The sequence below is a fragment of the Epinephelus moara genome, chromosome 12, assembly GCF_006386435.1.
Source record: "Epinephelus moara isolate mb chromosome 12, YSFRI_EMoa_1.0, whole genome shotgun sequence".
NCBI classification, from domain to species: domain Eukaryota; kingdom Metazoa; phylum Chordata; class Actinopteri; order Perciformes; family Serranidae; genus Epinephelus; species Epinephelus moara.
Window position 1 is genome coordinate 42,235,971 of NC_065517.1, and position 14,005 is coordinate 42,249,975.

The 14,005-nt window shown below is 47.7% G+C and overlaps 1 protein-coding gene across 4 annotated transcripts in view; it reads right to left on the bottom strand.

Moving 5' to 3' along the window:
• Nucleotides 1-14,005, bottom strand: part of arid1b (AT rich interactive domain 1B (SWI1-like)) — a 41,287-nt gene that overhangs the window by 13,215 nt on the left and 14,067 nt on the right. For 2 of the 4 annotated variants that reach the window (XM_050057401.1, XM_050057399.1), the window contains exons 3-11: nucleotides 9,597-9,755; nucleotides 8,875-8,988; nucleotides 4,221-4,467; nucleotides 3,986-4,060; nucleotides 3,764-3,916; nucleotides 3,310-3,676; nucleotides 2,922-3,110; nucleotides 2,129-2,274; nucleotides 1,936-2,048 (exon numbers count right to left, since the gene is read on the bottom strand). In XM_050057401.1, coding sequence (XP_049913358.1) covers nucleotides 1,936-2,048; nucleotides 2,129-2,274; nucleotides 2,922-3,110; nucleotides 3,310-3,676; nucleotides 3,764-3,916; nucleotides 3,986-4,060; nucleotides 4,221-4,467; nucleotides 8,875-8,988; nucleotides 9,597-9,755 — 1,563 coding nt within the window. The remainder of the gene's footprint in view (nucleotides 1-1,935; nucleotides 2,049-2,128; nucleotides 2,275-2,921; nucleotides 3,111-3,309; nucleotides 3,677-3,763; nucleotides 3,917-3,985; nucleotides 4,061-4,220; nucleotides 4,468-8,874; nucleotides 8,989-9,596; nucleotides 9,756-14,005) is intronic. The other 2 variants (XM_050057400.1, XM_050057402.1) reach the window with 2 other exon arrangements.

Sequence of the window (14,005 nt, forward strand, 5' to 3'; positions counted from 1 at the left end):
GGTGTACTCACATCATTATGCTATTCAGTGACGTGACATGGTCTCAAAATGAAAATAATACAGTTTATCACCATTGTTTCTGGATTATTATTTTGTGACAGGCTGTCCAGCAGCGATCAGACACCTCGGTAACGATAACAAGTCATCAGCCGTCTTTTCTGCTCAAGTCCAGTTCTAAATATCTGATTCATAACATCTTCAGACTGAACATTTATTAACAGGTTACAGTTTGATTTTCAGGAACGATTCATGCTCCAATAAAACAGGTGCAGATTCTTCTTAAAGCTCATTAAAGTCTTTCTATAACGAGGAAACAAGAGGATCAGCATGTGGGACAAAATCATTTCACGTCAAGCTGCTTTAAACCAAATCTCATGTTCTCCATCAGCTCAGAGTCACAGCTCACAGGAGTCTGTACAACTGGGTCTGTCCTCTGAGCTCCCACTCTGATCAGGAGAAACTCTCTGACAGGGAGGAGAGGAGAAACCTGAATCCTGATTAAAACCAAATCCAACCAAATATCAGGGACACAAGTCAGATTTCTCTGCCTGCCAGGTTCCTCTGAGTTATTCTCCAAAAACAATCCAGTAATCTGGAAGAATTTTAACAACCAACTGACTTTAAAGTTTCCTCGCTGTTGTCTCACATCTGCTCCGATGTCTCTCTGACAGCTGACATGAAATAACACAAAAACACACCGAAGCTTCGGAGCGTCAAACTGAGAGCAAACTGCTGCAGCACAAAACACGGAGGAGGAAAAATTAGCAGCGACGCAGTGAGGAGAAACTCCTCGACAAACTGCAGACACAAAGCAGCCGGAGAACTCCAGTCAAAGGCAAAGACGAGTCGTCTCCAGTAACCCGACACAGATCCCAGATCAAGGCCGACTCCTCACTATACGATAATGAGGAGCGGTGAGGAAGGAGAAGTCGGAGCGTTCAAACCTCTCCAGCTGCCGAGCTGAACTCACACAAAACAACATTAAACAAGCAAGAGAAGAAGATGAGTCTAAAGAGGCTCTGTTGGCAGGAGCGGGTTATTTTGGGGTTTTCTGTAACACTTTCCAAACCAGCCAGACGAGATAACGACGGCGAGCTGCTGGAGACTAACTCATCAATACTGTCAAACACCTCCCGGCTGGAACAAACACACTGCACCCGAAAAGCTGACACGTCAATCAGAGTTACAGTTTCTGCCTCACAGTGCGACAGATGCTGTTTCCTGACGTCTGAGACGACTTCCTGTCTGCTGGAGGAAACAGTCAGAGGAGCAGCGCTGGGCGATTAAACATAGTAATCTTCATATCATTTTCCTCTATAGAATAAAAACAAACGTTCCATAAATGTTAAACCACACGTGGCGGGGGAGGGGCGCTGATGCACCTTAAACACAAGTTACCACCTGCCTCTTAACAGGAGAGGAGAATGAACAGCCAATCAGGTTGCAGGAGCAGAGGGGTGTTGACGACACAGAGGACGACAGGCTCATAGTTTGAGCGGAACAACATCAGTAACTAAACGAGTGACACCAAAGCAAACACAGCGTCCACGACCTGCTCCAACCCGCGTCAACAACAACGATCACTCAGCTTCAACAGCTGTGAGATATTTTGATCTCTCGATGTCACCGTTGCAACATTTATCCTGAATTTAACCAATCCCTGGAAATTCTGCACGACCATGCAACTTTGTCCGATCGTTGCAGCTCTGACTGATAACGTTCTGTCGATCTCCCTCTGGCCAGCTGCCAACTTATTCAGGTTTAATGTCCTGAAGGTGAGCGAGGTGTCCTGGAGATCACTCCTCATCCACACCTCATCAATCAGCTGCTCCTTAAAACTCTGAAGCTTCTGTTCAGCGGTGACGTTCGTCTGCATGACATGCGTCTGTTAGAGCTGACTGACAGAACGAGCTGTGATTGGTCCACACGACGTACCTTGGGTTTCGGGGGTTCGGCGGTGGCGGGACAGACGCCCTCTTTGCTGAGCTCTAGCCGCTGCTTGGCGTCTGGATGAGCTCCCATCCCGTCTACTGGCATCATCATGGGCCCTGGGGGACGAAGCATGAGGTCACTGACAAACCTCCGTCAGACTGATTTGTGACGGCGCTCTGTGGCTCTGTGGTCGTACCTGAGGGCGGGGCGCTGTAGGGCAGTCCCTGCGGCGTCATCCTACCAGAGTTGCTGCCTGCCTGCTGGCTGTAGGGACCTCCAGGACCTCCAGGACCTCCAGGGCCCATCCCTCCCATCGGTGCCATGCCCAGGTAGCTGCCCTGCCTGGACACCACAGAAGAAGGAGGGTTTAATGATTATTGTCATTATGGGATGTGATATAAGAGGTGAAGCAGCAGCTGTCGTGCAAGAGGTGACAGGAAGAGGAGGAGGAGCACAGTGTCTCCAGGACTCGTGCAGTTTGTGACAAAGAAGTGAAGACGATCTCTTTGTCTCAGTTTAGACCTCTAACATCCCTCAGGATTAATAGTGTCTGTCTGTGTGTCTGTCTGTGTGTCTGTCTGTGTGTCTGTCTGTCTGTCTGTCTGTCTGTCTGTGTGTCTGTCTGTCTGTGTGTCTGTCTGTCTGTGTGTCTGTCTGTGTGTCTGTTCTCTTTAAGGATTGTTGATAAAAAAACAAAGTTAGTTCCTGATGAAGACACCACATCATCATCATCATCATCATCATCAGCAGCAGCAGCAGCAGCAGCAGCAGCAGCCCATCTGAAGCCATGCAGAACCCGTCAGAGGACAGGAAGTGGTTTGGTTAGTAAAACATCCCATAATATCTCTGAGCCTGACAGAAACTCATCCCTCATCTTTTTATAACGAGAATAAAACAAACGTGTTTCAACAGGTGGTTAAACTGTGACATCACAGCAGAGGTCAGAACATCATGTCTGTGCGTCTGTCAGGCTCCGGCACCAAACCTACCCATAATGCTCAGGGGGGGTCTGCACGGCGGGCTGAGGCTGAGCAGTGGTCCCCTGCTGGGAGTGGTGAGGAGGGTGAGGAGGGTGAGGAGGGTGAGGAGGATGAGAGGGATGAAGGGTGGGAGAGAGGGCAGGTCGACCGCCGGGCCAGGACTGGTTGTGGTAGGCTGGGGAACGAGCAAAGGGAGGCCTGGAGGAGGAGGAGGAGGAGGAGGGGGAGGAGGAGAAGCAACAGAAACGTAGATTTGGTGAAAACCGTTGACTCTCTGCAGCTTTGGTTCATTCTGCTTGAAACAGCTTGACACCTTTTGATAAAATAATAACTGTTCTGGTTTTACAGATTCTTCCAGACTTGACCTTTAACCCCCCCCAGCTCTGTGCAGACTCACCTGCTCTGGGCGACAGCGGCGGCGACGCTGGCGGAGGTTGAGGATGACGAGGAGTTGGCACTCGGCCCAGCATTTGGGCCGACCTCAGGCAGTTTGCGGCTGGCGTTGGGCCCCGGGGGCCCCATGCCCTGCCCGGCGGGCTGTGGCATGCCAGGGGAGGTGGGGGCCATGGCACTCCCTCCGGCGGGGTAAGGCCGGCCCCCGGCGCCAGGCCCAGGGCCGCGACCTGCCGGGGTGGACGGGCCCTGACCGTGCATGGGACTGCTGGCGTTCAACCCCAGACTGTTGGCTAAACCAGGACCCGGGCCAGGGCCGCTGTAGTTGGCACTGGGGGCCCCGCCGTAGTGGGGGGGCCGGGGGAAGTTACCTGCAGAGGACGAGGAGGAAACGTCTGTGTTAAAGGTCGTTACTGTAAATCAAGGTGTTTCCTTCCACCTGGGTCATGGTGTTTTACCTGGAGGTCCGTACTGGCCGTATGACGCCCCCTGCTGGTAGGAGCCGTGGTGCATGGTGCCCCCCGGCGCTGGGTGAGGGGACATGGGCGGTGCTGACTGCTGAGGGCCAAACTGAGGCCCCGGGGTGCTACGCTGCATGGAGGGAGGGAAACCTGTGGAGACAGACGGTGGTCAGATGTTTGAAGACAGAAGATGGAGGATGAATGAAGAGCGAGGCGTACCTCTGTCCTGAGGCGGGGCCGACTGAGGGCCGCCGTCTGATCCAGGACCAGAGACCTGAGGGGTCAACTGAGGGCCTGAGGGGGCGCACAGAGACACGGTGTTAACACCTTCCTGTATGTGCTGGTCTCTATGACAACCAGTCAGCATGATGTCAGACTCAACACTGACTTAACAAAGAGACATGAAAACACACTGTTGAGCTCTGAGAGACAGGAAGTGACATCATCATCCTACCTGGTCCACTGGTGGCGGGGGACATCGGACCGGATCGTGATTGGCTGCTGGACCCAGCGGGGGACGGCGACGGGGAGGGCGAGGGCCCAGTGCGAGCCGGCGGGGGGAGTCGAGGTGAGACGTGGGGGGAGAAAGGAGAACGTGCTGGAGTCCCCTGGTCGCCCTGAGCGCTGCCAGAGCCCAACGCCCCTGAACTCACCGCCGCCTCGGTGCCAGTGGGCAAGTCATCGATGGAGCCGGATAAATCCTGGAACACAGACGAAGACACGGCCGCTGCTGTTAATTTATTCATGTCTTTATTTCACTGAGTCAGTAATCAACACGTCTGTTTAGACTCAAACAAGCTGAAATTATTTTACTTTCATTCTTCAGTGTTTTATTTTTCTGACTGGTCACTGAAGCCCAGTCCCAGTCCCAGTCCCAGTCCCAGTCCGGCCCCCTTTGGCCCTACACCTGGTTCTGGAGGCCCCCCATTGAGTCGTGGCCCTTTAGAACAGAGGTGTAACATCTTCACATAGGGACGCCACTCGTTACGCCATCAGTAGCATTAGTTAGCTCAAACACACGAGACTGATGTGTGACTGTGTTTGATATAGTGTGTGTGTGTGTGTGTGTGTGTTTCTGCTCCTTCAGGGAGGAAACAGAACAACATGGGGAGGTTCTCTGGGTCCATGAGGAAGAGGAGCAGGTGATGAAGAGAGGAGAGGAAAAACCAGTGGAGACAAACGAAGAGAAGAAGAAGAGGAGCACTGCACTGAAATCTCCCATCTGCCCCTGGGCCTGGAGCCAGCCAATCACAGCGCAGCAGCCCATCCTCCCTCCCTCCCTCCGCCCCTTGCCAACAGCCCGGCCAATCAGCTGCTGCGCTGCATGTCTCTCACACACACACACACACACACACACACACACACACACACACACACACACACACACACACACACACACACTCCTGGTGTGTGTTCTAATTATAAAGAGTGAGCTGCAGAGAGTGTTTGTCTGCAGCCTCTATCGACCTTCTCCTCCTGCTTCACCTCCTCTCCTCCTGATTTACTTCTTTCACCTCCTGCTTCACCTCCTCCTCCTGCTTCACCTCTCCTCCTCCCTTCCTTCACCATCTCTCCTCCTGATGTACCTCTTTCACCTCCTCCTGCTTCACCTCCTCCTCCTGCTTCACCTCTCCTCCTCCCTTCCTTCACCATCTCTCCTCCTGATTTACTTCTTTCACCTCCTCTCCTCCTCCTCCTCCTGCCTCTCCTCCTGCTTCACCTTCTCTCCTCCTGATTTACCTCTTTCACCTCCTCCTGCTTCACCTCCTCTCCTCCTCCTCCTGCTTCACCACCTCTCCTCCTTCTTCACCTCCTCTCCTCCTTCTCTCCTCCTGATTTACCACTTTCACCTCCTCTCCTCCTGCTTTACCTCTTTCACCACCTCTCCTCCTGCTTCACCTCCTCTCCTCCTCCCTTCCTTCACCATCTCTCCTCCCCTCCTCCTCTCCTCCACCCTTCACCTCCTTACTCTGGTGCTCCTCCTTCAGCTCTCAGACTTCACCTCCTCTTAGTTTACCCGTGTAACCAGGATTAAAGCGAGTCGTTAGGAGGCTCCAGTCGTCGGTTATTTCAGGTCATTCAGACGTAAAGATTTGTTTTATATATTTTAATTTGAACTGGATTCAAAAGTCTCGATGAAACAACGTGAAGTTTAAATTTAGTAAATAAATATGTTTCTGTCTCGTGTGTTTGCAAACAGCCTCAACAGAAGTCACAAACCTGACCAAGGCTCAAAGTCAGTCAAATAAATAAATAGTTAATTTTCTCTGTTTAAACTGGAGGGATAAAACCTGAGCATCATCTGTGAGGCCTCGCCGCCCGTCGCCATGGCAACTGCATCAGCACCACTGACTTCAAAAGGAGGCTCCGAGCAGGGAANGACTTAGAGGAGCAGTCAGAGAGGAGCAGTTAGAGAGGAGCAGTCAGAGAGGAGCAGTCAGAGAGGAGCAGTTAGAGAGGAGCAGTCAGAGAGGAGCAGTTAGAGAGGAGCAGTCAGAGAGGAGCAGTCAGGGAGGAGCAGTCAGGGAGGAGCAGTCAGAGAGGAGCAGTCAGAGAGGAGCAGTTAGAGAGGAGCAGTTAGTGACGAAGGTGATTTCGTTGAAGCAGGTTTCAAATGTTTTTTTTTTCTATCAGTGAAACGTCGCAGTCAAATGTGACGGAGACGTTAAACTAACTGGAAAATATTCTCCTCATGTTCGCTGACTCACTCCGAGACGTTTTATCTCATAAACAGACGTCCTGTGATTAGAAAAAACCTCCAGAGAAAAACACCGGTGTTCCCCAGAGCTCCGTACTCGGGCCTCTGTTATTATTTCTTATCTGAAAATGATGCAGTTCAGTTTTTTACAGACTCAAACTTTTCAGTATTTTTACTGGAAAAAATTCAGATTTAAGTGTGAGCTGACCTGAACACTGCACCAACACTGTGATATTAAGCTTTATGAGTAAAATAAAATTTAAATGAATCGAAAATAATCACATATAAGTTTACTGGTGTCCAGTGGTGTGAGGTCATCACAGCAGGCCGTAGTGCATGCTACTGTGCACATATCATCTCGTCACATGATCAATCAGAGACTCAACACATCAACATACAGTGGTGTGAAAAAGTGTTTGCCCCCTTCCTGATTTCTTACTTTTTTGCATGTTTTCCTCACATAAATGTTTCAGATCATCAAACAAATTTAAACATTAGTCAAAGATAACACAAGTAAACACAAAATGCAGTTTTTAAATGAAGGGTTTTATTAATGAGGAAGAAAAAAATCCAAAGCTACATGGCCCTGTGTGAAAAAGTGTTTGCCCCCCAGCTCCTGTTAAAACATAACTGTGGTTGATCCTACCTGAGTTCAATTTCTGTAGCCACAGCCAGGCCTGATTACTGCACACCTGTTCCCAATCTAGAAATCACTTAAATAGGACCTACCTGACAAAATGAAGTAGACCAAAAGATCCTCAAAAGCTACAGACATCATGCTGAGATCCAAAGAAATTCAGGAACAAATGAGAAAAAAAGTAATTGAAATCTATCAGTCTGGAAAAGGTTATAAAGCCATTTCTAAAGCTTTGGGACTCCAGCGAACCACAGTGAGAGCCATTATCCACAAATGGCGAAAACACGGAACAGTGGTGAACTTTCCCAGGAGTGGCCGGCCGACCAAAATTACCCCAAGAGCGCAGCGACGACTCATCCAAGAGGTGACAAAAGACCCCACAACAACATCTAAAGAACTGCAGGCATCACTTGCCTCAGTTAAGGTCAGTGTTCATGACTCCACCATAAGAAAGAGACTGGGCAAAAATGGCCTGCATGGCAGAGTTCCAAGACGAAAACCACTGCTAAGCAAAAAGAACATTAAGGCTCGTCTCATTTTTGCCAGAAAACATCTTGATGATCCCCAAGACTTTTGGGAAAATATTCTGTGGACTGACGAGACAAAAGTTGAACTTTTTGGAAGGTCTGTGTCCCATTACATCTGGCGTAAAAGTAACACCGCATTTCAGAAACAGAACATCATACCAACAGTAAAATATGGTGGTGGCAGTGTGATGGTCTGGGGCTGTTTTGCTGCTTCAGGACCTGGAAGACTTGCTGTGATAAATGGAAGCATGAATTCTGCTGTCTACCAAAAAATCCTGAAGGAGAATGTCCGGCCATCTGTTCGTGACCTCAAGCTGAAGCGAACTTGGGTTCTACAGCAGGACAATGATCCAAAACACACCAGCAAGTCCACCTCTGAATGGCTGAAGAAAAACAAAATGAAGACTTTGGAGTGGCCTAGTCAAAGTCCTGACCTGAATCCTATTGAGATGCTGTGGCATGACCTTAAAAAGGCGGTTCATGCTCGAAAACCCTCCAATGTGGCTGAATTACAACAATTCTGCAAAGATGAGTGGGCCAAAATTCCTCCACAGCGTTGTAAAAGACTCATTGCAAGTTATCGCAAACGCTTGATTGCAGTAGTTGCTGCTAAGGGTGGCCCAACCAGTTATTAGGTTTAGGGGGCAAACACTTTTTCACACAGGGCCATGTAGCTTTGGATTTTTTTCTTCCTCATTAATAAAACCCTTCATTTAAAAACTGCATTTTGTGTTTACTTGTGTTATCTTTGACTAATGTTTAAATTTGTTTGATGATCTGAAACATTTAAGTGTGGAAAACATGCAAAAAAGTAAGAAATCAGGAAGGGGGCAAACACTTTTTCACACCACTGTACATACTACCCAGAAATCATCACTGCATCTGTCTCTGACAAAACATATCAAAGAAAATAAAAAAATATTCACTTAAATCTAATTTGATCGGCATCTATAAAAAATTCTGTTTATTGTACATAAACTTTAACTTTATGTACAATAAACAGAATTTATCTATAGACACTACTGATTATTTGAAAAGAAAAAAGCACATGACAGATGTGTTTGTCTTTTTAAGGAGCATTTATAACAAATGGCACCTTGTTGAATTTAATGAGAGTTCTTGTTTGAACACAGCAGATATCTGAGAGACAGTCACTCATAAGGGCATCAGTGACATCATCACTGAGTCTCTGAGCATCTAAACACAGTGTTAGTGGAACGTAAAGTGATGTAGGGTAGTGACGTACCGGCAGGCTGGACGGCCTCTCCTGTTGGCTCAGACTCATCTCCTCGTGGTTTGGTTTCCCAGGAGTCATAGCAGCAGACTGGCCTCGGCCCCCGTATGCCTCCTGAGGCACCTCCTGCGTCGAGACGGACCAGAGGTCAAACGTCAGAAACCCTCAGAGGAACATTTTCTTTACTCTCAGAGGAACTGATGACGTTCATCAAACCTGCCTCAGAGTTTATTCAGTCTGTGTTCTGGAGCTTTCTACCGTTTCACAGGGTCCTCATCACCACACGCTGCTTCACCTCTCAGTTAAACCTGATCAGTCACCTCCCAGCTTCATGACTGCAGAGCTTCTGTCACAAACTGGACGTCTAAAGATTTCCTTGATCATAATTCTGACAGAGCTGAGGCCCCTGTGATCGGCCCCGACTGGTCTACTGAGGAGGTCAGTCAGTACATGGGCCCCGCTCGCTGGTAACATCACGACCGTCTCTACAACTCTTTCCTGTGTGACCAACATTTGAACTCTGAATCTCAAATTACTAAACTCATTCAGTGTTTTTTTCCTGTTAACAAATATCACAAAACTCAAACCAACATATTGTCAAAAACTTATAGTGCAGACTTCAATAGTTTCTCGCCTCAACACTGCAGTGTCCCCTTAACTCACACAGTCCTCTACAGCTCCACTCTGAATGGTACAAAATGCAGCGTTCAGGTTTCGTCGATCTGTGGTCGTACCTGTTGAGGCAGTGGGCGTGGCTGCATATACGGCGGCTGGCTCGGGGCGGCGGGCTGCTGCTGTGGAGGGCTGAAGTACGGCGGCTGACCCGGCTGACAGTAACCTCCCACACTCTGCTGCTGTTGCTGCTGCTGCTGCTGACTGTACTGAGAACCCATCTGAGGACACACAGAGGACATCAGGACAGTTACAACCACAGAAAACTTCTCCTGAGTCTGTGTGAGGTGCACACGTTGGTGCTGGATTTTCAGGGGAAGGTTCTGAGTGAGTTCTTATGTACAGGGACATCTGACCTCTGACCTCCTGACTCTAAGACTCTAAGTGTCTCTCTGATCAGCCAAGGAGGATCCTTTGGAGGTTTGATGGTGGTGGAAGGAGCATGCTAAAATGTTTCCTAACCTGGCAGTGATTGAATGTTTTCACCATCCAGTCAAAGAGACGTCCAATTCAAGAACGATCCTGTCATCCTGTCATGTAGCCACAGCTTCTGTCTGCAGAGCTGGTGGAGACAGAAACCAGCACGAGAGTGTCCAGAGTGTAAGAAACGACACTCAAAGGAAATACTACCTCTAAAGAACCTGTGTGAGAGTCTCTTACAGGAGAGAGATCAGAGAGCTTCAGAGACCATCAGCCAGTGTGTCTCGTCTGCAGAGATTCAGACAAACACACCAACCACAGATTCAGACCCATCGATGAAGCTGCACGACAACACAAGAAGGAACTTGAGGAAACTCTGGAGCTCTTAAAGGAGAAGTTAAAGGTTTGTGAACAAGTTAAAGTGAAGTTTGATCAAACAGCAGAACACATGAAGGTCCAGGCCCGACGCACAGAGAGGCAGATTAAGGAGCAGTGTCGCTGCACTCAGCAGCTGGAAAATGAGATTAAAGCCTGGAAACTGGAAACTCAAATTGGAAACTGCTTGTGACTTGTCTGACAAGTCACAAGCAGCGCCACTGAATCTGAGCCCACTGATTGGCTCACAAAGCTGTCAATTATGTTGTAAAATCTGTTTTATAACATTAAATAACAGAGTGATAAAAACTAGCAGCCAACCACCAGGGGGCAATCCAGATGTTTCGGGAGCTGCCGTGTCGTCCATCTTCATCAACAGTCTCCAAACTTGCAAACTTGTGAAGAGTCGAATTTGCGTTACCTCACAATACTTTTGCGTTCCCTCACACTAAATTTTGTGTTCCCTCACGATACTTTTGCGTTCCCTCGCACTAAATTTTGTGTTCCCTCACGATACTTTTGCGTTCCCTCACACTAAATTTTGTGTTCCCTCACGATACTTTTTGCGTTCCCTCACACTAAATTTTGTGTTCCCTCACGATACTTTTGCGTTCCCTCGCACTAAATTTTACGTTCCCTCACAACACTTTTGCGTTCCCTCGCAGTACTTTTGCATTCCCTTGCAATAACGTTTTGGATTCCCACGAGCCACCACTGTCACTTCCTCTTAGATGCCCGCGTTGACCGGTGACCAATGTAAACTTGTATAAAGCTGGCGAGATCTCCTTTTAAACTGTAATGTTGTTATTATTGTCTTTCATGCTGTTGTAAGTAGCCTACTTAATTAGGTTCGGGAACCGGCACCGTGCCGGTTCTGTGTCGGTCGAAATACGCTATTTGTGACTCCGGGCCCAACTCTGCCACTGATTGGCCAGTCTGACATTCTTCATAATACATAAAGAACATTAGTAAAACACATCGGCCTAACAGAAACATGCGTTCGTTTGGGGACAAGTTAGTGGTCACGTTACTCGTTCCACAGGCAAGTACTGCGAGGGGACGCAAAATTTATTGCAAGGGGGTGCAAAAAGTCAGTCCAAAAAAAAATAATCTCCCGACTTGACCTTTAAGGGGCTCCGTAGGTTTTCTTGCATTATGAGGGGGAATTATTTTTTGTCTTCAGTCTGAGGAGAATCAGCTCAGTCAGTGTTTCCTGGTTCATCAAAGGTTAAAGCTGCAGTGTGTGAACAGTTGGAAAGAGAAAGTCAGGTTTGTCTGCTTGCTGTTGCATCAACACATTTCTGTCTGACAGGAGAATCATAGTCATAAAAACAAGTTGCACGTATCTTTGTTTGCAGCAGGTAAACCAGCTCAGACCTTTCATCTTCACAGAAACAAATTAAAGCTCCACATTAACATTCATACCACCTTAAAAAGGTGCTTTAACACTTCCACAGTTGTTCCTGCTCAGATCGTTATCCAGCTGAGAGCACACCCTCTCCTCAGGAACAGCAAAACGCAATACGATGCAACGTCAGTGCAATCTGTGAAAGGCGCCGCTCCGAGCGGCCCAGGATTAACTGCCTTGCTCAAGAGCAGCAACCGAGGTGTAACAGCAGTGTGATGATGTAAGCAGGTGTCAGCCACGATGTCTGCAGTCACACAGTCACACCAGTGAAGGAGGAGAAACTTAGAGCTGCAACTGTCGACACTGAACTCATCTATCAACACCTGAGGTCATTTATAAAGAGATCAATATGTTCTGACATGTTCGTGATGAGATGGAAACATGGAGTCACTTTGATGCACCACCTGACCCGCCATCTGAGGGACCTTTAATCAAAGGCAGGTGTGCTGAGGTGAGCGTGGAGCGACACCACAGGGTTACAGTCTTTAACCACCGTGTGTTTGGTTCATCTCAGTTTTTACTGTCTGATGAAGTCATGTAATATCCCGCTGCTCTGAACTTTGTTTATGTAAAGAAGGCCTGTTTGTTTATTTGGGGATTTTTGTTTGCTTTCTTTTTTTGTTGAGTGTGACAGTCGAGACAATCAGCTCATGATGTCATCACGCGACTCAAACATCCTGCAAACCAGTCGACTCTAAAAGCAACCGAAGCAGCTGGATCATCAGATCTGCCGTCATGGCGTCTGTGGGCCGCTGATGTTGAACTTATCTGGAGGCCGCAATATGTAATAGTTTGTATTTCGTGCACCACATCGTCCAGAGAGACAGAACGTGATGATGATGAAACGTACGTAATGCTAAACAAAATGTTGTCACACACTGACACAGATCAACAAGATTCAGAAAGTTAAATGATAAAGTTTAATGATTTTTATTAATTCTATGACTTTTCCAAGTTTCCATGACCGTGGGGACTCTGGGTCACAGTGACCTTGTCCTTTGACCTTCGACCACCATTCTAATCATTGAGTCCCAGTGAACGTTTGTGCCACATATAAAGAAATTCCCACAAGCTGTTGTCTAGATATCATGTTAACAATGAGACAAATGAGGTCAAAGTGACCTTGACCTTTACCCTATGACCACGGACATCTAATCAGTTCATCGTTGAGTCCGACTGGACGATTGTGCCACATCTGACGAATGTGCTCTTGAGACACAGAATTTATCGTTCCATGTCTGAGCATTTTCAAGACTGATTTAAGATGTCTTGATATAACACAGGCCTTATTTTTAGATTAACTTATTCAAGGCCTTTTAAGGCTTTTTAAGGATCTGTGGGAACATGTAGAGGCTCATCATTAAAACACAAACTGCCTGACACAACTGAGAAATGGAGGGGCCACTAACAGGGTCCAGATGGAGGAAGATATTTCAGACTGTTCCTTTAACGTGTGCAGTCACAGAGTCGTGTCAAAGCAGAATAAATCTCAGCAGCGCAGAGCAGGAAACCGACAGGTCGACATCCAATTTCATCTGGAACCAGGGAGTTAATAAAGGACGAGTCCCGGGGCCACGGGGGGCCACCTGGGGCCTCGCTCACATAAAAGTCATTACATTTCCTCTCTGAGTCTCAGCGAGCACAGATGACAACACTGACACAAGTTCCCTCAGGCTGAACAAAGAAACACGTCTGTCAGCCTGTAATGATGTAATAAGGTGTGTGGCGCTCGGCGATGGCGACCTCTTTGTGGAGGAATCTGAGCGAGGCCTCGGGGAGCGAGGAGACTTCACAGGAGGAAGACTGTGATCTGAGTAATCTACGAGCTGAGAGATCACGTCTGAGAAATCCACCTGAAATTTCCTGCACAGCAGCAGAAACCTCCACGCAACACTTCCCTCCAGATTTCACACGTGTTTGACTTTTACTAGAAAGTCCAAAGAAACCTGGTTGAAACTCAGCGCGTGGTGATGTCACGTGATGTCACTGAGTCATTGATCATAATTAGTTGTGTGACCAGCTGATCAGCAGCACCTCAGTGACTCAGTTTACACGCACAAAAATATTGTTTTTTACCCTTGTTCCAAAAACACAACCTTCCCACTGAGCTGATCACATGACGTATGTGCAAACTAATATTCCTGTTTCTATGCAGCTGTGAACGCTCCCATTAATCTCCAGTTTGTTTACTTTAAAATGTATTTATTAGCACTTTGATAAAACACTGTTTTCTAGATAAATCACACACATTTAATTTACACTGTTCTG